Genomic DNA, 24610 nt, shown 5'->3' on the forward strand with positions numbered 1-24610 from the left:
CTCACCACCAGGGCGTGCCCGATTACACTCAAGATCCAATCAACTTGTCACCAATCACAGCCAACAGCGGCGACAAAAAAAAGGCGGTAACATTTGACATACAGATTTTTGGTTCGGTTGTTCGTATTTACATTTTGTCAGTTGCAGTTTAAACTGATACTAAGTACATGATGGCACCAAGATGACAAAAGGTGGAGTTTCTTCATACACCGGCACATATTAGTGATGTACCTACCGTATTTCCAACATTTTGAAAAGATGATGGTCGATCGGGTTTTAAACGCTATATGTTGGGATATGATGTAGTATACATTTGTTGATGTTTATATTATCAGCATTGCATTAGACTGGTCTGGTTTTAAATCTCACCACCAATAATTCTGAGACGCACCTAGTCCGATAGTGTCTAATTGATAAACGACTCGTTTAAATTAGGGCTAGATCGTCACCGCTGCTAACAGCGTCCTTATTTTTCAAGCGGTATATTTTTTTGCTTTTGTACTCATTCATACAATCCCCGCTCAACAGTCTTGCAGCATGAATTGGAAATACACAATTTCTCAAATATATTGACGAACTCTTTATTATTATTTCAACATTTTAAAACCAAGAGCTTATGATAGTTATTGCCTTATATCTGTATCAGTTGTCAAACCAAGACGTCAGAAGCTAGGATCGTTGCAAGGTTGAATGTGTTCCTTGCAGTAAGGTTGCGTCGGTTGTCCGACCAGGAGCGGCCGACAGTGATGTTCCGACCCAAGAGCTCCGTAACAGGTAGGTCTTCTTGGCCAAGCTGCACCCCCGATGATCAGCAATATACCAAGGAAACCAACGGATGGAAACCCAAATCCCATCTTATAAAAACAACTACCAATACATAGTAGAAGTACAAATGTACACGTAACGTTAGTTACGCTAACAGAACTTTGAACAGATACGCAGACAAAACACGGTTAATAAATACATTGAAAACACATAAGGTGAATGTATACCCTAAACACATAATGTTTAATGTATGCCCTGTATTGTTTCTTTCGTTCGACTGTCCGATGACCAGGGGCTGCCGTCTGCGATGCCGTAAGAAACAGAACTCCGTAAGGAACAGGTAGGTCTCCTTGGCTAAGTTGCACCCCGATGATCAGCAGTGCGCCAAGCAAGAAACCCGAATCCCATTACGCTGGCTTACAAAATCATTATCTATCGATGCTTTACTACATAGAAGTACATGTAATATTAGTTAAACTATATGACACTAACACGTTTGAACAGATACGCAGACAAAATACAGTTAACAAATTAAAACACATAATATAATGTTGAATGAATGCCCCGTATTGTTTCCTTCGTTCGACTGTCCGGCGACCAGGAGCGGCCGTCAGCGATGTTCCTCCAAAGAGTTCCGTTAGGAACAGGTAGGTCTTGTTGGACCCCTCTGGCTCTGCACCCCCGCCGACCAGCAGCGTCATTTCAAGTGAAGCCAGACGATGAAAACCTGAATCCTAGATATCGTCTAGAAAAGTAGCTATGAATATGATATCAATACCAATAACGTTACATTGAGCATCATTCTAGCTAGAAATACAGGTTATGACCGAGCAGATATAACTTTGATATCGTTTTACATTATACATAATGTAACGTTATATTGAATATATTCAGACTTGCGAAGAAAAAGGTGTCTAAATCTAGGATCGCTGCAAGGTTGGATGAATTCCCTGCAGCAAGGTTGCGCCATGTGTCCATTGTCCGACGACCAGGAGAGGCTGACATCGATGTTCCGACACAGGAGCTCGTCAGCAACCGGTAGGTTTTGTTGGCCCCTGCACCCTGGACGACCAGCAACGTCATTCCAAATCAAGTCGGCAGATGAAAACCTGAATCCTAATCCTCTAGAATAGTAGAAAAGTAGATATCAATGCCTACTACGAAGGAGTATAGCTTTATCTAGGAATTATGGACGGGCATTATATGGTTTTACACATGTATACAATATATAACCAATTCACGCAAATCCTGCATGTCTTATATTTCCACTTTCAAGAGGAAAAAATGTCACATTAACGATTATTCAACACTAGCTAACTTTAACGCCATTCCTTTCCCTTTTTTTTTCTGGTAAAATTGCGTAACGTTATGTCTGTTATGACATTAGCTGTCATTTATGGGCTAACATCCAAGTCAAGAATAATTACTAGTACATTGCGTTGGAACATTCATAATGCTTAACGTTCCATAACTCACAACAGCGAATGAGCTTAGAATGAGTTCAAAACTATTGCAAGAATTATTACAACATGCAACAGTTGGGTTGGAACCGTCGACTTGTAGGTCTCGGAACGCCGGCTGACCTAAACTTTCTTCAGCAACATCATTGCGTCTCTAGCATTTCGTTGTCTTCGCCATCGTATGTCTGAGTCAAAACTGACAGGCATTTGCGTGGTTATCTTATCTTTTATACAGTGAGAATTGTCTGAAGATCTCTGAACACGAAGCCAGCGTCAGCGCCGCCATCAAAAATTTCCTTCCTAAATCGGCTTGGGTGACTCACAACGCGAGTCACCAGCAACTTCGCTGTCTGAATGCCTCTAGCTGCCGACAAAGATAAGACCTTCAATTACTGCTGATTACAAGTTCATAGTCATTTCTAAGAATCAAATCGTCACAACAATAAAACAAGGAGCCTTGCAAAATCCTTTGTTTGCAAGGCTTGGCTTGTCTGCATGTACCATTATGCCGAAGTGGTCCCGTGGAAAGAAAACTTTTCTCTTCAAGGCTCATTTCTTTGACCAAAAAAAACAACTTTGTGTAGTGTCTAATTGACAGAAATCCATTTAATTAAAATTAATCGTTCCTATATCACAATCACTATATGATATACTATACATCAGAATACACGTTTCCATATTTTACCATATTACTTTAAAAGTGGAGTCGTCCACTGACCCCTTGTGACCTTGTTTTCCTGCTGCTGCTGCGACGGCCATCTTGAAGAAATTACGCGAAACACGATTTTCACATCAACAACAACAATGATTGTTTTTTGTCGCGGAATACTAAAATTGGTCCTGCTAACATACATTTCAAGAACTTAAGATAATCAGATACAAGACTAGATTGTTTGCTTGTGAAATCTGCCGTAGTTTTCTAGTCCGTCTACATAGAAATGACGATGTAACGTTAGAGTAGAGCCGATTTCGTGTCGGTTTATCCTGGGTTTACGCAAGTACGCTATCTACGGGTCATTGACCCTTAATGTCTTGCGTTGTTCGATGTCATTTCGGTCCTCAATCAAAGAACGTGTAACAGTTTTACGTCGACTTTTCTTAACCCTTCTGTTTGTAATTTATTCGGCTACTTATTTGATGTTGTTCATGATTTGGGACCGCACCGCCACGCGGTCAGACGTTTTCCGAGTTGCGCTCCCGCCACGCTTTTCCAGCCCCCATATTATCTACAATTTATCAATGAATACGTGATAATAAGGACGATCAATTGTCATGTTGATTGCATTGTGTAATCACTGCTCATTAACCACCAAAATTTGCGTAAGATTTCTTACGTAGAAGGCTTTCGCATGGGTGTTTCGATTACGCAGGGGGATGTTTCGCAGTGCGTTACGCAAACTTTCGCAGTGCGTTCTGCGAAATTTCGCAGTGCGTTACGCAAAATTACGGACTGCGTTCTGCAAAATTTCGGAGTGAGTTCTGCGAAATTTCGGAGTGAGTTCTGCGAAATTTCGCAACACGTTTCGCGCAAACTGACGTATATTTCGGGAGCGCCGCTGTATCAACATGCACTGATTTTGCCAATTATCACCAGTTTTGGTTGTTGATTATGACATAAATGACAAATGGGGACTGAATAAAAAGTGGTCGTTGGTTGTTCAAGACTATTGGTTAGTTGAGTGTATGTACGTTTCGATGTAGCTTATGAGAATATGACTGGAAGTGGTTGGGTAGGTTTGACAGTAGTAACATGTGACAGAAGCAAAGCTACATCGGATTGTGCCTAGTTTGCATTCCCCAGACATGCCTAGTACCGATGTGGTCCATGGAAAGGCTACTAGAGAAGATCAACAGATGAGAGGGTGCACTGGTGCTTCTTTAGATGAACAGTAGTACTGGACTCAAAATTCTGGACATGCTAGGGGGAAAAGGCCAGAGTCGATGCATTAGGCATTACTCTTTTAAAATCTCATGGTGAAGAATTTGCTCAGACAGACCTTCTTTCCTTGGTTCGTCCAGTGGCCCCAGGTCGGGGTTGTTGATTGCGGTCCGGGGTGGCCCACCAGCCGGCATGACGATGTCATCGTCCCCGCCCAGGTTCGCCAACATGGCCTGGAGTGTTGAGCGGTTGGGGCCTGCAAAATACAAACCTTAAGTATACAGAGAGCTCTCCATCTAAAGAAATTATCTAGGGATTTCAAATTTTCATTGCATTATGTAGATCAAATGAGAATTTTCCTTAAAATGTACTGGCTTACAGTGATGTACATAGTACTTTATTTACAATGATTATGCACTGTTGGGCTCGAGTGGAAGAACATTTTTTCAAGTCACAGTATCAGGTTCTGAACCGGCTGCTGTGTTTATTATGATGTCAGGGGAGGAAAATACATGGTGACAGGAATAAAGAACAGGAAGTGTGGCTTGTGTGACTCCATGTTCAATAACATTAGAAGGGTATATTTTGCACAAATGTCTTTGTTCATTAAATAGTATTTATGCCAGTTGCTTGGATTAGTGACATGAACACTTTTACAACAATTTTGCAGATGTTAGAAGGCCAGTCTGTCATTTTGACTGGTCTTTATTTGCAGTAAAATATATTACCTACACCATGCATGCCACATTGTTAATATATATTTCCTCCACAAAAACACAATACAAACATAGGATGGAAGGCAGTGGTGAGACGCAACAACAGATTGAACCAAAAAATGACACCTAGACAAAAACTTACGCTTAGCTCCTTTCTTGCTCTTACGTTCTTTCTTGAATTCCTCCTTGAGTTTGTTCAGTAGGTTCTTGTCCATGGCCCATTCTTCTGTTGTGGGGGACTTATCTAATGGGTAACATGAAAGTTTGGAATATACTTTCTATCTCTTTCATAGGATCAGTAACTGTTATAGCTTTAAAACTATCTGCAGAGCTCTGCCCTACTTGCACCTGTCTGGAATTGAACACACGTCCTTGTTTGCTTAGCTCCGCAAGAATGCAAAATTTAACTTCAAAATACAGCAATAGCATGCATGCACTATCATGAATACAGAGTCATTGTACGTAACACAATGCCATTCTTATGGAAGCAACAAACTGGTGAGAAAGCATAAACAGATGTACACAATAGGCTAGTTCATGGTTTGAAGGGTGTATGTGAAGTGTCATGCATTGTGGGCAATATGTCAAAGTTAAAGGCACTACATAAAGAAATGTCCAACTTCAACTTTGACCTATTAACCACAATGCACCACACCATGAACTAGCTTGAAAGCCAGCACACAGTTTGGATTGCCCATGCACAATGTCAAAAGTGAAGGCCCATAAACAGTTCTTGTCTACACCATATTTTGTGCATGTCCAGATGCATCTTGCCTATGTCTCAGGGGCCTTGACCTTTCACATATGGCCCACAATGCATTATACTTTTAACCAGTCCTTTCTGCACGAAATAGTGCAATAGGCAGCGCCCATCTCCATTTCTATAGCACTGTGCCACACAGCTTTGTACAATTATTTTAGCAGAGGGCTAGTCCATTGGTAGTGGTGTGTGTTCAACTACCATATTCTTTCGCAGATGCTCAGTGCTAAGCAGAGAAAGCAGCATGCACCATTTTTAAAGTTACAACTGGGCCGTCGATGAACTCACTATACCTACCAACTGCGAGGTTAACACCCTACCCACTTGGCCATTTCACTGGTTGTACTGTGTATGTGCAGTTATAATGTGTTCTGGCCTTGGGAAAAATGTTGTGTTTCCTGTTTCCCTACCAACCCAAGAAAAACCTACTGACCCTAAATTTTTTTTTGGGTGGGCAGTGGAGTCACACAGTTTCCAGTTAGACCTTTTTCTCAGCCTGCTTCCAATTGAATTGTAAAAAAAACTGCTTGTCCTATCTGATGAAGGATAAATGTAAATTATCCACTGATCTGATTCGTAACCATTGCCTAAAGTAAAGTTTGACATTGAAAACAAATGTGTCCTCAATTCATTGCATTTCGGAACTTCTACCTTGTTTAACTGTATTGTATCACTAGAGATTTGGGGCCAAAGTCTACAAAAGAAAATTCAAAATGGCAACATTTTTGCAAAATGCAGAATGTTTTCCCTCTAGCCTTGTATCAAGCTACTTGTACGAGTGAAAAATAATAATCGGGGCTAAATGGGGGTATCCCAGTGACAGCCCAGGTAGCCAAGCCTGGTGCACAGCCCAGCCTTTTCTGCTTGGAGGAAGGGCACACCATCAAAAACAATATGTTTTCTCCATTGAGAAAACATAAAAAAAGATAATCCCTACCTAGCGATCCTAATTTTCTCAGGACTGAAACAGGAAACACAACTCTTTTTTTCCTAGGCCTTATAGGCCTCACTTTTCTGGCTCTACCATGGTACTCAGATGATGATGATTGGTGGTGATGATGGTGATGAGGGTGGGAATAAGAAGGGCAGCACCTTACCTAGCCCCCACTCGGCACCGTCTGTGCTCTTGGCCTCACCTGCACCCTCGCCTGCCTCTGATACCAGGAAGTCAAACTCTGCCAGGGCCTCTTCTGTCTCCGGGTCCGCCAGTACATCCTCCATTCCTGCCAGGCTCTCATTCTCCATCATCTGTCATTACAACAACACAGTTCAACATGATATAAAATTTGTCTGAGTCCAACTTTTGTGTTGGATATTACAGTTAATCTAGTTCCAGAATGATACACTTTCCTGGCCTGTTTCATAACAGTAAAAGAAAACATCTTCCTGGCTATATCATCACTGCCATACATGCTTCATTTCCATACTTACAAAACAGAAATATTTCGATATTGTTATTGAGACCCCAGGCTCATCACTGATTCTGTGTCCTTGTCTTGCTTGCACTGTCACAGTGTACACTTTTGTTGATTGCATAGGTAGGTTTTCGTGTTTGATTGCTGAATTCATGTTTTTGAGGAAAAGGTTTTTTATATAGTACTTTCCCTTCTGGATCAATGAATCAATTAAAACCATACCAAATGCCAAATGAATTGTGGTGTTGGTGTGGTGCAACTCTTACAACTCGGAATTGAAATGTCCCCAGTTCGATACCCACCATGCCCCGACGTTGTGCCCTTGGGAAAGGCACTTAACATTACTTTCCCTGGCGGTGGAGTGACGTCCACCGAGCCTCTTCAGCTTATCTGTCTAATTGTGTGCCAAAAACACACTACGGATTTAGTGTGTCAATGTGCCAACATCAACACTTGACCTCTACCAATAACCGTTAAATTTTTTTTTTCAAATGTAGTGCTAGTACGAGCAGCCATCTGACCTGTACTAGTGCCTTTTTCCCCTTTTCCCTCCTCCTCCTCTGCTCTCGATCTTCTGACTCATCATCCGCCGCGCCGCCATCTTCCTCGCCGTCGCTCAGGTTCTCCTCGTCCTCGTCGTCCACGGCCTCCGACGACAGGAAGTCAAACGTGGCCAACACCGACGCCTCGCTGTCGATCTCTGGTATCCCCGCTCGCTTCTTCTCTGCTGGCCTGTAGAAAACACATAATATTGTTTAATAACTGGTTTGAAATACACGGCTGCCCAATTTTGTCACGCAGACATATTTTGTTTGTCATAACTTAGTTCCAACCTCAGGTAGTGCAGCATACTACCTAATTTCAGGGTGGAGACACTTGGGTGCACTACATAAAATAATTAGAGAATCATGTAGAAAACCTAATCACAAACCTTACTGTTCCTCTTCTGAGCATCTAAAATTTCGATGAATCCAAATTGAACTTCAAATTCTTAAACAAGAAAGTTACTATGACAGACATTTTATCATATTTCTAACAGTTGGATGTCAAGAATATGGTGCATAATAGTATGTATAGGTAAACCTACGAAAATATTTGGGTGCACCCTGTGCACCCGCAGAAAAAAAATTGGGTGCACAGCTCAAATTTTGGGTGCACCTGGGTGCACATGCACCCAGTATTTCGAGCCCTGGTAATGCATAAAAACATTTTGGCATGCTAAGGATAATTGGGGAGATTTTCCCTCCATGTGGGAACTTTCTTACCATGCCCACTGGCCAACCTGGCTATAAAACATATTTTGAACCCTCTAACTGTGTTAAGTACAGTAAAACTATAAGGAAGAAATCAGAAAGAATGTCCAATGAATCTAAACCTCAGTGATGTCACATTTTTGTTCAGGTCACATGACAAAGGCTTTTAATTTGAGGAAGATCAGAGGTGTGAATTTGAGAAAGCTTGTCGGTAAGCGCTTAAGATTCTGCATACAGAAATAGCGTAAAATAAATAGATTCAAAGAGGAAGAATGTCCCATCAGCCCTACCTCCTGTCGGCATCTCTGCGAGCTTCCCTCTCCTGTTCACCGTTCACCAGGACCTCCCCCGCCTCCCCGTCCTGTTTGGTGGACTCGTTTGGCGTAAGGCCCAACAACGTCCGCACGCGATTCGATCTCACGTCTAATATGGTGTCTGAATAGCCTATTTCTTGTAAATACCTGAAGAACATTGAGAAAGTAGGCAATGATAAGCACATAGTTTCAGGTATTGTAGAAAGAGTTTTATCAGGTATTGTAGAAAGAGTTTTATCAAACACAAAGACATTAGTTAAAGACAATAAAGTATACAAGAATGGTAAAAGTGTGGAAATGTAACATTTACATAATATACATTAAGACTTGATGACACATGTGTACTTTGTCATGGTTGGAAATTAATTTTCATATACTCAAACCTAGCAAGTGTTGTATATGGTATGATAGCCATCAAACTCTATATTACTTGCAAATACTACTTGGGTCCTTCAAGGAATAGAGTTGTAAACGAAAAATATGTAATAGTTTAAAATTTGCATTCTTCCTAGAACTGTAGCACCACATGCACCTTGGTTTATTTGAGGCCCTTTTCCAATTTATCGATAATCCATGCAATATTACAAGCTTTATGGACCCGACAAAAAGTAGTGACATTTGTTATGGTCAACTACAAACTACAAAAAAATATCAACCATCAGAAAAGTATGTACTTTTTCAACACCTTCTCAATTTTGAAAAGTTAAGTAATGTGTACTTAAATCAAGAAAATACAGTTACAAAAGTGACATGACAGTAGAGAGGGAATGTGGAGTTTCTACTCACTGTCTGAGGAGCTGTCTGCCTTGTCTCCAGGTCACCTGACTGTTCTGGGACAAGGGGGAGTCTGTTTCTCTCTCTTCATCTGATGGGAGGGACATAAAAAGGACGGTGTTATCAACCAAGTCTTCTCTCAACCACTTTTTATCCAAAAATAATTTCATCAGGTAGAATATAGGATACAGGAGAATTCTTTTACACCATCAGTTAGGGGCACGGGAAAGAACTTGTTTTTAACCTCTACTCATCGTTGTGCAGCATAGTTATCAAACTGCCGCAAACTTGATCTAGGACAAAAAATGTAAACACGCAACTCACATGGACTTGGCTATAGTATAAAGTGTTAATGCCCCCATACACTACTTTACCATATGCCTAACTAGGGTGGACCTGGCCCATGTTTTCCTAATTTTACATAGATTTACATACAAAACACTGGCAGTGATAAAACATGACATCTTAATGCTAAGAGGATACTTAAGTAGTAATATATTGACCGCTATACACAACGATGCTATAAACAACTGACCCGGATTCTCGGGAGTTGTCGGTAGATTAAATACCCTCACGAATGGGAGCTGTCATAGCTTAAACATTTGGACTAATTAACGTGTGGTCATATTCACTATACAACAACTTTATCTATGTCTTAGGCTTAGGAAAAAAAATGTTGTGTTTCCTGTTTCAGTGATGAAAAAATTGGGGTCGGTAGGTAGGGATTATCTTCTTTTTTTTCTTGTAATTTTTTTTAGGCTGGCCAAAACTCTAGTAATACATATTACAATACAGTCGAACAAAGTAAACTGAAGTGCATGAGGACACTTCTCTTTTAATGTCAAACTTTAATTTTGTGCACAATAGATACATTTATCCTTCATTAGATAGGACAAGCAGTGTTTTTGCTTCAATAGGAAGCAGGCTGAATAAAAATTCTAACTGGAAACTGTGACTCCTCTGCCCACCCCAAAAAAAAGTCTAGGGTCGGCAGGTTTTTCTAGGGTAGGTAGGGAAACAGGAAACACAACATTTTTTTTCCTAGGCCTTACGAGAATACGAGAGGCTAGCATGTACAAGGATTCACCGCATAATTTTCCGCAATTGCAAAACATATTAATTCTGTACAACACACAAACAGGCATGTACCACTGTCCAAAGAATGCTGCCAATTTGTTGTTACAACGTTAACCCTATCAGACATGGAATGTTAGATACCCTTATCTGGAAACACTGACAACAAACCCCTATATAACAGCACTAACACATTGGTTTAACTTTAATATGTTGTCAGGTTTTGTGGATTTTTACAACAAAACAGAGGAGATGTTCTACCAAAACTCATTTCAAAATAGATCAATCCAATAGTTGCTCAAACATCAAAAGTAAAAAATGCAGGGTTCTAGCTAGTGCATTTTAGCGTAGTGGGCCACTACGCTAAAATTTGTGACCACTACGCTAAAATAAGGGCCACTACGCTAATTTTTCACTAGTGTAGTGGTGTTTTGCTATCATTTGCTTGTTCAATAATGTCTAATCAATGTCTTACAATGAAAAATGATGATATGCCAATCAAAACTGACCAAAAAATCCTTCAAATTACTTAACTTTAACTCTACATACTACATAGTCGAAATCTCACAGCGAAGGGACCAAGACCCCCTTCCACACCAATCTCCTGATTGGTCGCTTCGCTACCATACCATTCCCACTACGCTAAAATGAAATCCTGGCTAGAACCCTGAAATGCAAAATAATGCAAAAGAAAGACACTTAAGTAACTATCTGACTACAAGGCATCAACTTTCTTAGTCAAAGGCTCCTTTTCCACTTGACGGCAATTGCTGAATGGTTGTTCAATGACCAAGACCAGTTTTCTGTGACCCTTGATTTTAAAATTGGAACATAATGCAAGAACTATGATCTATGAGACAACAAAATACACAAAATGTAAAAAGAAATTTGTCGAGTGATATGTCAAAGCTCTGGTTGCTCAGCAGTTGTAGCCAATGCTGGAAAGGAGTTGTTACTTAATTTTGGACTAAACTAACCCTCAACAGGACATTATTACTCTATACTAAAATATTGTTACTACAAAAGATAGTGTTAAAACTGACCTGAAGGAGGTGTCGGTGGTCTCATCTCTCCCTGGTTCAGTTCTGTTCCGTATTTCAACTTATGGTATTTTGCTCTGTGGGAGGAAGGAATGCAGCACAGATGATAAGTCATGACAGCTTGTATCTTCCGGAGTAACCTATTCTAATCCATCCATAAGTCCCCAAACGAGAGGCTCTCAGGGGGTCTATCATCCGCACAGCTAACATTAGCACTTCCTAAAACGAGGGTCTGTATGGGAGTTGGGGGCGGACCCAATAGAGATGACTGTAACTTTATGAATATTTTGGATCATAGAGAAAGATAACACATGGTTTACAGAGAATTGTGTCTGCAAAACATTACCCTACTATACATACATGAGAGCCCTAGCTTTTCAGCCATTTTTAGCATGAGCTCAATTAATTCTACTACAAAGTATCAATAAAATATTTCAATGTCATTTCCAAGGCCTTGTCCTTAAAATGAAAGCTTTGAAAAGAGTTGTGGCAACTAAAGAATGCATCATATATAGATACTAAATTACACATCTTTACAATCAGGAAATTTGTCACATTGTTCTATATGTACGCATACAACACTAAGAATGACTTACCTCTCTTGTTTGAGGGCATATTCTAACATTTTTATCCTCCGGACCAAGTCTCTCTTCAAATTCTCCTGACCTTTCCTTTCTCCTTGTAAAAAAGCTATCCGGGCCTGGAAGGGAAACAACAACAACAACAAAACAACAGTTAATACTCGTAATACTCTTGGCCTGGTGACAAGGTTCAGATCTCTAGATACTGACTGCAAATTTTTAGGTTAATGCAAAGTTACAACATCTGCTTGGAGAAAACCCAAGTAGACCCACAAAAGCCTAAGATATTTATGACCTTTTCCACAACTTCATGAAGATTGGGGTGATTTTTGAAAGATTACATTATCTATAAAAACTACAATACACTTCAGTGGGTACAGACACTATAGGATAGAATGGATAGCGTAAAAGAAACAACATGCATCATCTCACACATACTAGCAAACAACATGTTATTCCATATACAAATGCTGGAAAGGGATTGGGAATTATAGCTGCAAACGAACGAACGGACCAACCACAAAATATTCCTTTAGTAGGTGGCCCTTGTTCCAAGATGTAATTATCTTACACAGATATGTCTACAATGTATTTGCTTGCACAATGTGACTAAGTAATTAAGTACAAAGTAAATACAATATAAAAAGACTTCTAAATGTATAACCAATACTCAATCATCAAAAGCTACAGTGTAAGATCAATCTATAGTTAAGATTACAATAAGAAGATGCTGCCATTCACTCATTATTATTACTGGGTCACAGGTGTCAGATCTCCTGCCAATCGATTGTATGTCTACAAGTGTATGCATGCAACTATGTGTTTGGCCCCTAGGGGGCGTTACTGCAACCTAAATTGGAGAATGAAGATATCAGTAGTATACTTGTACATGTGTGTGCGAAGGTTACAGGCATCAACAACAGATCAGCCAAAATCATTGTTTTATTGAATTGGGCGAAAGCCTTGGCTGTGCCGATCTGTGTCCTCCCTCCCACCAGATTGTCACATCTTTTAAAGCTACAAATCTGATTGACACATCAATGACATTTTTATCAGATTATAAATATAATAAATCTACACAATTTAACATTGAATCACTGAGATATATACTTTGATAATCATTAGTCTTTCTTATTATAAGTTTATCAGAAGGTTATAACAAGGTGAATCAGTGGTTTGTACATTTAAAGTGAAGGTAAAATTTCTGACAAATTTCATCATGGTAGGTAATATAAAAGTATTATTAATAAGTTCTAGAATTCCTTCCATCTGATAGAGTTGAGGTTTTTGAATACTAGGACGAGGATTAAACATTTTACACTTCTTTTTGTATTACTTTTATTCATATTTAATGTCATCTTTTATGTAATATTTTATTTCCTTCTTGTCTGCCTGGTCTATTATCCCTTCACAAGAATTTGCATACTGTACATCATAAAATGTTCACCGTGGCTTTATTTTCCCAGGTTTTTGCAGTGAAATTATAACAACGCCAACATGTTACATAATTCTACTGTACAACAGAATTTTTTTAACCATAAACTTTTTGAAAAAATCTTTTTCCTCCTACTGGAAAGTAAAACCACTGCACAAGTAAATGCTTTTACGGTAATACAATTTATGAATGATGTCTGTGATGCCAGGATACACCGGATGTCATGTTCATATATTATTCATATCAGCATGTTCATTCAGTCTGGTGAAAATGGCAGATTCAAATAAAACACATCAATATGGTAGTGTTACCAGGGTTTTTACCGGGATTTTTCACAGTGTCGGAGGCATCTTAACAACATGTAAGTTAGCATGGTGAAGACAGATAGAAAGTGGCGTAGGTGTGAGCATTGTAGGGGCATCCTCCCCAGGGCTCGAAACACCACCTGCATATGCAGGTTAGATAGTGCAGGTAAAATTGGAGCTGTGAAGGTATTTCTGGTGTCTACTTGCACCTAACCTGCACTGGTCCATGTACTGGGTTTTAAACATAAATGTCGTATGATGTAGGTGTATGTGGATTGTTATTAGCTGCATTGACTGTTGCCACCTATAAAGTATAATAAAGAAAAAAATAGCAATGGTTCCCGAATAATTTTAGTATGATCCCTACTTCCTAAATTCAGAGTGGTGTGCACAGGTAAAATTTATCTGGTGCAGGTAACTTTCAATGTTACCTGCTTAAGTGCAGTGAAAAAGGGTATTTCGAGCCCTATTCCTCTGAAAATTTTGAAATCTAATCCTCAGAAACAAGTTATATTTGAAGGATAATTTTGATGAAAGAATGCCCAAATTATTTCTTTTCTTATAATATGTAACAGAAAAACCCCTTATGCTGTTCGAAACACAACGTAGGAGCCCAAATCACAGCATAAGGGATACAAATCACAGCGTAGGGATCCCTGTACTCAGCTGCACTGAGAATCCTGATTACTGTACAGATGACTGCAATCATTAGTACAACATGGTAACAAAATTTCCTGTGTTCTGGTGATTATGCATATGCAAAATACCCATTGGCCGGCACCTACTGGTACTGCATTCAGCTTATTTATTAATTTCCCTCCTGCCCTCTAGCACAATTATGCAGAATTGCAACTTAGTGTCGATTACGGTTGTAGCTGTACCTGTAACCGTGTTTAACTTTAAGTGCAAGTATGAATTGTAATCTTACCTGAACCTATACCTGAACAAACAAAAACACTAGTAGTAGTACATACATGTTTACAGTTTAGACAAGAAATTAAACTCTGTTCCCCTTCGTCGGATACAGTCAACGTGACAGGAAAATACCAAAGATGGGAAAATATGACATGCAACTAGTTAGTTGTCATGAGTGTACTTGCCAACTTGGTAAGTGCTAGTGCTACTACACTAGTGTCACTTTGTGCCCTTCTTGAAGACAGGAATAATACTACACTGTACTAATAGACATGTTGGCTGTGTAGTTTTGTTGCTTCAATTCCTGTTATATATAACATATAATGGTTCTGGTACGTAATTTGAAAAAAATTGAACATCTTGTTTTTTCCGCCCATTTTCTTCTTTAAACACGCTCTTGCATGAAATTTGGAGTCTATAGAGGATGTCGTCCACAAACTTAACTTCCTGTGGCCTAAGGTCAAGGTAATTTTGAACAACAGAAAGTCGGAACAGTACCTTCTTACACCTTTTTAGCTACATGTTCCTGTCAGTAATGATACAATTTCCATGGCATGGTGACAACATAATTATAGATATTAACTTCAATAAAACATTAACGCTGAAGATAATATGAAGGAGGTGTCCCCTTTAATTGTTAGTTGCCTCTATTTTCTAGCCTAAACTTTAAAGTATGCACTTTTTTACAAAATCCAACAGGTCTGCAAGATATACATAATTTCCCTGAACAACATTTCTATTCTGACTCAAGCAAAACTGACAATGAAATATAACATTCACGTTTTGTCATACTCAACCCAACTAAACAAAGCATTTTGTTTCTTAGGTTCTATTTGTAGTCTGTACTGACAGAAATGAGTAGGTAGTAGGTAGTGACTAAGTACTTAAAATACCTTGCAATCATTGAGACAAGAAAAACAAAGATTGCAAATATAGGGCTGAAATCCTGTTTTTCATGTTAGGCTATTTTGATTCAATTCTATAGATGACATCCACGTGCGCATAGAGTTTTTGACCACACTATAAATCATACAAAACTGCTGAAAAACAAGTAAATAGTTACCATAAATTTCCAAAATCATCAGAAAACAGCAATTACCATCATACAGTGTTTAAATACAATTCAAAGGTCAAAGAAGATTGTGAAGGAACAAAAATGAAGAATCTATAATTATTCAGTATACCTTACTCTACATGTTGTGTCATTTACTCAACCTTCCTTGCCACTTAAGATTTTATAATGAAAGCAACATATTTTCTTGCCAAACATCTTTTTTGCACTCTCGCATTAAGATCAGTTTTGGGGTTCCCTGAGGAATTGTCATCCTTATAATCAAATCAAAGGTATAATTGTTACTTGTGACAAATCTTATTAGCAAATCGGAAAGAAATGCTCTTTGGAAGCAAACAAGGCATTATACACTGTAGAGTAGGTAATTGGGGATTCCTCTCAAAATTGTCCACATTTCTACCTGAAATTAGGATATTTTTTTAACAACAAGGTAGGTTTATCAACCTTGGTTTTAATCCCATCATATGGTATGAATAGCTATTATACAGGAATGACAACAATGTGCATGCAACAATGGTAGGAATGCCTGAAGGTTTAGGAACATGGGCAACAGTCAAGGACACCACTGTGTGATCTAGTCTTGTGAACTGATGATGCAATACCTGCATCAAGACACACACTCGCACACACATCAATGTGTTGAATGCTACTGTAAAGGCTTTTCACTTCATTGTGCTGCAATTTTGTGATGGGAACAAAATGAAGTTTTTGCGACACAACACACGCGCACTCGCACGCACACACACACACACACACACACACACACACACACACACACACACATCAATGTGTTTAATGCTACAGTAAATGCTTTTCACTTCATTAAATCATTGTGATGTAATTTTGTAATGGGAACAAAATAAAGTGTTTGCGATGGTTTTAAGTTTGCGGTAGAGCTATAGTCAAACACAGTGCAGTAAAGGAGACACAGGTGGTTTCAAGTTTGGCAGTAAAACGGTCATTCATCACAAAAAATGCAAACATGAAACCACAGCAAAAATAAATGTTACGGACTTACAGTATATCAGGATCTTTTTTACCTCTATGGGTCAGGGTAAAATCTTCATCATGTTTATCACTTTATTTTCATGCACAAAATCTGAACAATGCATTGACTGGTCAGATTCTATGCTGAGCCGTTCTAATAAAGTAATTGTCTTTAATATCTTATTCTTAGCACACAATGTAACAATAAGGTCACAGTGGTTTTATGTTCGTGGGTTTTGCAAAAACATTTAGTTTTCTGCTCACCTAACCCCTAAGGCCTTGTTGAAGCACTACATCATACATAGAACCTGTATGTACTACTGTAAATGCAGAAATATTTGCGGTGGTTTTATGTTCCTTATGACAAAAACCTTAACATATAAGTTGTCATAACTTACATTAAGGTATTAGCCATAACCACTTCTGCCTGTACCACAAACTAAAAATCAAAATGTTTTTTGCCCACCTTTCCCCTTTAGCTTGTCTAAGCACTTCATGTACATAAAGTTGCACTTTATATAGTACATGTATTATCATAATGAGTTAGAGACGACTGTAGTACCCTTGACAAGACACTAGAAGTACTACATCATGAGTACATGTAGGTGGTTTCCGTTAAATCTATTCTAGGTGCGAGTGTTTTCAAGTTTCAATACTGTACGCTTGGAAGAATCGCAAATATTATTATTAAATTTTCTCCTTACCGTGAAATTGAATCATTGCAAACTTAAAACTTACATGCAATCACAACTTACATAATAGAAGACAGCAAAAACTTCTTTCATGTCATGAATCTTAAAAACAGTTTTTGCTGTTTTCTATTACTTTACTCTTAGAACAACAACAGGAAAACCACAAACAGTGTCTTATTGCAGGATTATGGGTAGCAATGATGAGTGTTCACAGTTGGTAAGAAGTTCTAAGTACATGTTCTACCAGGTAAAGCAAATATGATGAATGCTAATGTCGGCCATAAAACTACAAGTTGTACAACTATAAACTAGTAAGAGGATTGCTTTACACATTCAAATTTAATAGGGAAATTGTCAACCTCTGAAGATATCCAAAACACAAGAGGTGAGTAACACAATGACAATCACCTGGCTCAAGGGATTTGATCCCGAGACTGTCAGCTCATGAACCCAACGCACAAACCACTAGGCTAAAAGATCCAGACCAGTAATAATATTGTTCAGCTTGAACCCCAGGCCACTGTTACATATTCACACAACTCTTTGTTTGCATCTATTCTTGCGTTGTGAACATCTATTAAAACACACCGTTACATGTTACATATCCAACCTTGACGAACTGAACTTTGGATGTTGATTGTTATTAATTATGTCCAGATGATCACAATTTCCCTACTTACAAAAGGAAGCATCTGAAACCAATTTTTTCTTAAAAAATCATTCTTAGGGAATCATGTTCCCTTGAAGATGAAATATAATTTTGATGAGTAACAATCTTACACAGTCATACCCATGTGTAGTAAGTTCGGTTCTTTCAGAAAGGAAAAGTAAAGAATGCCCATATTTGGAGTGTAAGGGGTTTTTGGCATGGAGGCGGCTGATGTGATTTCAATCGTCCAACCTCGCACCAATTTCCTCTCCTCTTCGCCCTCCGATTATGAGATCTTGTAGCTGGTAAATAAATAATTCATAGCGAAGAGTGTAGTCAAGCGAGGACGGTACACGAGAGAAACGGCTGCCCCAAAAAAACAGTTTTTTAGCGATAGGGAGAGGATATTATATGGGCGGAGTATGCTAATTAGCTTGGTACACATAATTCGTATCACAACACGGAGTATCCGACAAGTAATACGGGCGATTTTACTGCCTTAGATTCGTTCGAATCGCACGTATTGAGTGTTGTTAGAAATTGGGGGCCGTTGTGGTGTGCGCATGTGGGTTAGATTGAGGAAAAAGTGGCTGTAAAATGGCAGAAATTTTGCGTGGTGTGTCACACTGACAGGAAGCCATGTTCAATTCAACATGGCGGCCGCGTTATACGTACTGGACTTAGTGCATCTGTGGACGGATTTAACCCTTTAGTATGAATCCTAGCCGACAGGCAATCATTTCACACCATAGCTAACCCCTTTAGGATCGAAAAAATGGCTTTTAAGAGCAGATGGGGGTAGTTTCTTACTTGTAATTCTGCGCGTTCAACTTCCCAGTGCGCCCTCTCCATCTCAAAGCGGGCCCACTCATGTTGGATGAAGTGTAGAATACCCGGTATGGAGTACTTGTTCTGCTGCGATTGCTCGTCTTGGAGAGTCTGTGGTTTGTTGGGAATCATCCCGGGTTGGTTAGAGCCCGGTGGCACTGCGTGCGGGTTGCCAGTCGAGCCGTCGTCCATCTGTGTTCGCAGAGAGAAGAGCTTTTACTCGATGGCCGCCATTACAGGGTGCGAGGATTCCTCTCGCGGGGCATGCCGGGACGGAAAGTAGTAGAGAGAGGGAGGTGTGAGTAATGTACCGTGGAGGAGAATAACGCAAGATATTGTGTCAAGCGATCGCGATCTGACAAAATCGCTGAAAGTATATGCCGTAGTCGTATTTTGCCCAGAACCTAAAAGTTCCCGGGTTAATATCCTGTCATGTAACCAATCTTGTACCCTTTGGAAAGGCACATTACTGATACAAGACTTTCCTCATTTCACTCAGGTGAAAATGAGTACCAAGTATCGGTTTTAATAGGGACGTCCACCGGATAGGACGTTAAATGGATGTACAGTGATTGAGGAGAGCTATACCTCAAGTACGTTAAAGAACGCGCGCCGTTCTTATCGAAAAGAGCAGGGGTGAACGGATCAAAGTTACAGTATACTGAGGCTACAAAGGCTCCAGCAGGTTGAAGTTGGTATATATAGCCTCAAAAGAAGGAAGAAAAACAAAAGAAGAGACCCCGATCAGAGTCTCTATCAACAAAGACTCCGACAAGGATGTTAGGAATTTGATAGGTATCAAATTTATTAAATACACCATACATTTCAAGTCAATCCATTTATCTAAATTGATTGTGAACCCAAATTAAAAAGTTCTGTTTGAATTTACAGATCTAGACTACGATCATTATCTGTGATATCTAGGGCTGGGTATCGATAAAGCGTACCGGTACAAAACCGGTTTTTCTTATTGGACCGGTCCAGAAAAAACGGACCTGAAAAAATTAGGTAATTTCTACCAAGTTTTACAGCCAATCGTACAGGTGCAGTTAGCGTTATAGGATTACAAAACGCCAGTGTAAGTCTAGTACTCCACCGAACAGATTTCTTTGTAATGAAATTGACCATTGGTATGAGTCATAATGAATCAGGTCCAGGTTCAGGTCCGGACCTGAACCTGGACCTGATCCTCTGGACCTGAACTGGACCTGGACCTGAATTTTCTGCACCGGTACCCAGCCCTAGTGATATCTATACCGGCAGAATTTGCAATCTCTACCCTGACATTCAACGTTATACGAGAATGTGAGTAAACACCAGAAGTCCCTTTTTTAGGTGATATGAATCATTGTTATACATCTTGAGGCATATCGTGCGTAGGTCAGTGCAAAGGAATTTCTTGTTTAAAGAAATCATAGTCCAATGATACCATACATATTGTCAGTGGAATTGAATTGAAAAGCACATTCCCTGTCTTCGGCTCTTATCGTCTCGGGAGACGGTCGACAGCTCAGTACAAATGTAACAAATGCATGCTTTTAAGATATTATTTTGATTACACAAAATAATGATTATGATCGTGGATTTAAAAAAAGATACCAATAGGTTTGTTGTCACTGAGACGTTCGGCGACTTTGGGAAATACTCGTAAGAAGTTTGATTATGAACCCCATAGCCACTTGCTTTGGTACAGCAGTAGAACTTCCAGTAATGGTAGCTCGAGAAGTGACATTGGTTTGGGTTCTAGAGGCTAATTTCTTGGACCTGTACATGCAGGCTAAGTTAATTCTCAAGTTTTGTTGGAAACTTTGACATTGGACCACTGAAGACAAGATAAATTAATTTCAATGGTTGTGAGTGACTTGGGTGAAACTTTATTTGCATTGCTCATGAGGACATATGTTCAATGACAGGTCGGAACTTCCGAAGTTGATACACACGTGACTTGGGTGACTATCAATTGGCCTGAGTACTATCCTCCGTCACGGTGACCGCTGGCTCAATCCTTTCGCTTGCTAACCACAGAGCAAGGGAAAGCCTGAGGCTGATGATTATGCAGATCATCAGAACATAATTTGTATTATCAATGAGGATTTTACCGAAATGGTAATCTCATACTTGTGACTTACGTAGGTTATATAAAGGTGAATATCGTTAGACATTACAGAATTATGTCTAGAAGGAGGTATAGCACTTGATTTGCAACATACTAGTAACAAGAAATTTTAGAGGAGGAAATAATGAACAATTATTATCATTAGAACATTGTTTCATTGGTATTTTTAATAATGTTCATCATTAGATACCAATGACGCGCGCGCCATGCGATTGGCTTGCTCGGAGTTAGCGGTTTTTTAGACTGATTGCTCTATAAACCTGAATCGTTCGCGGTGATTAAACTCTGAATAGTGGAATCTCCTGTTCTCTCCTTCAGTTCCATGATACAACTAACGAGAAATAAATGAAGGATGGGGATAGCCTCCAACGCTAGTTAATCCGTTGGATAACACGTAAAGTATCCATTAAAAAACGGGGATTAAGGCTGCTAAAACGTCAAATGTAACATCAGAAAATCACAAACTTGAGACACTAGACCCTACATTTTGTTAACTTCCTGGTCGACTTGTCTATTCCAATTCTTCTTTTTTTCCCCGCGACATGTGGAAGTCTGGCAGAAGCTACTCGAGACTGTGGGGGCGCCTTTTCCCAGGGTACCGTAAACCTATGACGTCATGAAATGGCAGTGCGTGCGCAAGGAGGTCAAAGGTTACAAATACAAGACCTGGTGGAGGAAAGTCTGATGTGTGTGTGTGGTCGGTCACTGCACTGGACAGGTATGGTATATTTGCAGTTGTCGGGCGTTTGTAGAGCTTTGAGTTAATCAGGAAGTTAGACCTGACTTTAAATTTGATGCCACAGGGCGTCCAATTCTGCATGCAGTCACTATGCTATAAAACGAGCTTCGAGTAAACTAAACGTTCCTTGACTTCCTCTCCGGTTTTGGCAAGGCAATGAGCTTCAATTTTTAATACCTTGCCACACTGGGATAGTTTCAGTAAACATTATTCGGAGAGAGCTACAAAGGCATTGATATCATCTTATTATACATGCAGTGTTTCAATACTGGCGTGCGCGCGTCCTTTAGCTTTGCCGCTTTGTTTATTTATTGGCATCCCTTTTGGGGTTGGCGGAAAAAGACGTCCGGTCTGCTGAATGAAAAACTGGTCCTCCAACTAAACCTTTTCCGCATCTTTCCGAATTCTACATCTAGCTTGCATCTTATGTCAGATTTCAACAATGTTGATTGTGCCTTGCTCTGACACATGAGTAAAAGGCAACAAATTTGATTTTTTTTAACCTTTGAATGATTTCCCACCCTTGAAGACAGCCAGTAGGTACCCAAAGGGCAATGAGGCTGTACTTAACTATCTCCCCTTCTTCTGTTACATGTCAGTATGTCTACTGGTTGTCATTTTGTTGTTATTCTATTTTTTATGTTGTCATTTGACCCAACATGAGTTTTGTGGATGATTCAAATGTTTGGATGTATTATTAATGATATTGTAAAGATACGCCAAAAATAGTTACTCAAGCAACTGGATATGGTTTTGAAACAGTCAGTTTCCATTCAAACTGTCAACCGACCGTTTCAAAACCATATCCAGTTGCTTGAGTAACTATTTTTGGCGAATCTTATCACCTGGATGTCTAACCTACATTGACGTATTATAAAGATCATGTATATGCCAGTGCTGCACGTCATTATTAATTTGCACATTTCAGAGAAGACATGCAACATTAACCAAATTTTCTCTGTTTCAGTCATGTTGAAATTCATCCTGCTGGTAAACAAGCAGGGCCAGACGCGCCTGGCACAGTACTATGAACACCCTGAACACGATCGTGTGTCTGTGGAGAGGGACATCATCAGGAAGTGTCTGGCCAGGGAAGATAATCAGGTGAGACAGCACATTACTTACTAGTAGTACATGTAGTACAATATAGCCTGAGACCTGAGTACTATCCTCTGCAGTGACCGCTGGGTCAATCCTTTTGCTTGGAGGATGGTCCTCAGGTTAAGTACAGTGAGGACTGTCCAAGAAAGCCACTCAGGGGACAGAAACATCATCTGGTCAATGTACACATAGACGGGTGATCACTGCAGACAGAACCAGAGCCGTCTCCAAGACCCTGTCCGTTTGTGCCAAAAGGAAATTTGCATGTTGGGAGGAACAAAAATTTCGTCCTGCCCAAAAAGGGGAATTTCATAATGAGATTTGACAACATTATATTTTCACGAAAATGCTACAACATGAGATCCCAAACAATGAATGGGACAGACAAAAATGAATATCTGTAGACAGCCCTGTAAAGGCTTTGTAATGCTTGTGTCAATGGGACAATGAGAATATTATCTACTTGTAAAATGTAAGGGACCACCAAAAAAGTGGTCATAACTCATGGACCAGGTAGTCCTTATGTTGAAGTGGTAGTAAACTTAGGCTTAACTGTACCTGGAATAGCTCTTAAATATTATAATTACTTACAGTCTTGAGTTTGTGTCCTTCCTTGTCCCAGTTGATGATCAAGTATGAATTTTCTGTTCCAGGTTGCCTCCTTGGTAGGATTAATTGTTGAACAATTTTGTAAATCATTTGATCCTGAAGGTAATTGTACCCCATGAATGGATGGATGTATTGCTGTATATTCTCAAAAGGCACAATGTATGGCAACAACCAGTTAACAATAATACAACAAGGCTGATTCATCCTACATATTCAAATGTAGAACTACAGAATATGATTTCATAGTTGCACATGTCAGTCTTAATTCTCCATAGCTAAAGTCTGGTAGTAAAGACTCATTTGTGTTTATATCACCCATTCTTTGCAGTGCTCCTTCTTAGAATACAAGAACTTCAAGTTGGTCTACAGGAGATACGCTTCCCTGTACTTCATCGTGGGAGTGGACCACACTGAGAATGAACTTGCCATCTTGGAACTCATCCACAACATTGTGGAGACGTATGACAAGTATTTTGACAAAGTCTGTGAACTGGACATCATGTTCAATCTGGACAAGGCCTACATGATTCTGGAGGAGATGGTGATGAACGGGAGGATAGTCGAGATGAATCAAAACCGCATCCTCTTACCCATCAGAGTAATGGACCAGGCAACACAATGAGGAATAGGAAAGGAAAGGACCAATGTTTTCCAGTTACCCGACCTATCCCAGCAAAAACCTACCAACCCTTGCCTTTTTTCAGTAATGGCCACCTGCAAGGGACAGGAAATTGTTGATGTTGCATGTCAGTGACAAAATTCAAAACCGACCTGAATTTCACTCATTTTAGGACTTTAGGAGATAATGTAAGAATTTTTAATGAAGATTGTACATCTTTGTTCAGTTTATCAATAGTGGTGCTTGTACAATGTATCTTTTGTATATATGAAATTATGAATTTGAAAATATATGTAAATGTATCCGTGTTTGATGCATTTCAGTTTTACATTGCTAAAATGTATTTGTTGATCACTTCAGCAGAAACCTACAAAAAATAGAATAAAGAGAAGAGAATCCCTACTTATCAACTCTCTAAAGCCCCCTTTACAAATCAAGAATTTAGCTCGGCCGAGTAGTCAGCGAGCGCTAAGTTATGAGGAGGCATGACCCTGATGCCTACAAACAAATGG

The 24610-nt window shown here is 39.5% G+C and overlaps 2 protein-coding genes across 3 annotated transcripts in view; one reads left to right on the forward strand and one right to left on the reverse strand.

Moving 5' to 3' along the window:
- Positions 1-19189, reverse strand: part of LOC118430468 (striatin-3-like) — a 41693-nt gene extending 22504 nt beyond the window's left edge. Inside the window, exons 1-9 of one of the 2 annotated variants that reach the window (XM_035841354.1) lie at positions 18897-19189; positions 12047-12150; positions 11454-11527; positions 9349-9427; positions 8539-8709; positions 7517-7727; positions 6678-6828; positions 4963-5064; positions 4223-4360 (exon numbers count right to left, since the gene is read on the reverse strand). In XM_035841354.1, the coding sequence (XP_035697247.1) occupies positions 4223-4360; positions 4963-5064; positions 6678-6828; positions 7517-7727; positions 8539-8709; positions 9349-9427; positions 11454-11527; positions 12047-12150; positions 18897-19106 (1240 nt within the window). In that variant the 5' untranslated portion in view covers positions 19107-19189. The remainder of the gene's footprint in view (positions 1-4222; positions 4361-4962; positions 5065-6677; positions 6829-7516; positions 7728-8538; positions 8710-9348; positions 9428-11453; positions 11528-12046; positions 12151-18896) is intronic. The other variant, XM_035841362.1, reaches the window with a different exon arrangement.
- Positions 19190-22735: 3546 nt separating this feature from the next.
- LOC118418575 (AP-4 complex subunit sigma-like) lies at positions 22736-24505 on the forward strand. Its single transcript, XM_035824570.1, has 2 exons — positions 22736-22873; positions 23808-24505. The coding sequence occupies exons 1-2, from the start codon at positions 22739-22741 to the stop codon at positions 24099-24101; spliced, it is 429 nt and encodes a 142-aa protein (XP_035680463.1). The 5' UTR covers positions 22736-22738; the 3' UTR covers positions 24102-24505.
- The last annotated feature ends 105 nt before the right edge of the window (positions 24506-24610 follow it).

This window comes from Branchiostoma floridae, chromosome 1 (genome assembly GCF_000003815.2).
Source record: "Branchiostoma floridae strain S238N-H82 chromosome 1, Bfl_VNyyK, whole genome shotgun sequence".
Taxonomy (NCBI): Eukaryota; Metazoa; Chordata; class Leptocardii; order Amphioxiformes; family Branchiostomatidae; genus Branchiostoma; species Branchiostoma floridae.

Bases quoted from the DNA above. Each gene is read 5' to 3' on its own strand.
- LOC118418575 (XM_035824570.1), top strand. From the start codon at position 22,739: ATGTTGAAATTCATCCTGCTGGTAAACAAGCAGGGCCAGACGCGCCTG. The intron at 22,874-23,807 runs GTGAGACAGCAC...CATTCTTTGCAG, and splicing joins TGGCCAGGGAAGATAATCAG to TGCTCCTTCTTAGAATACAA.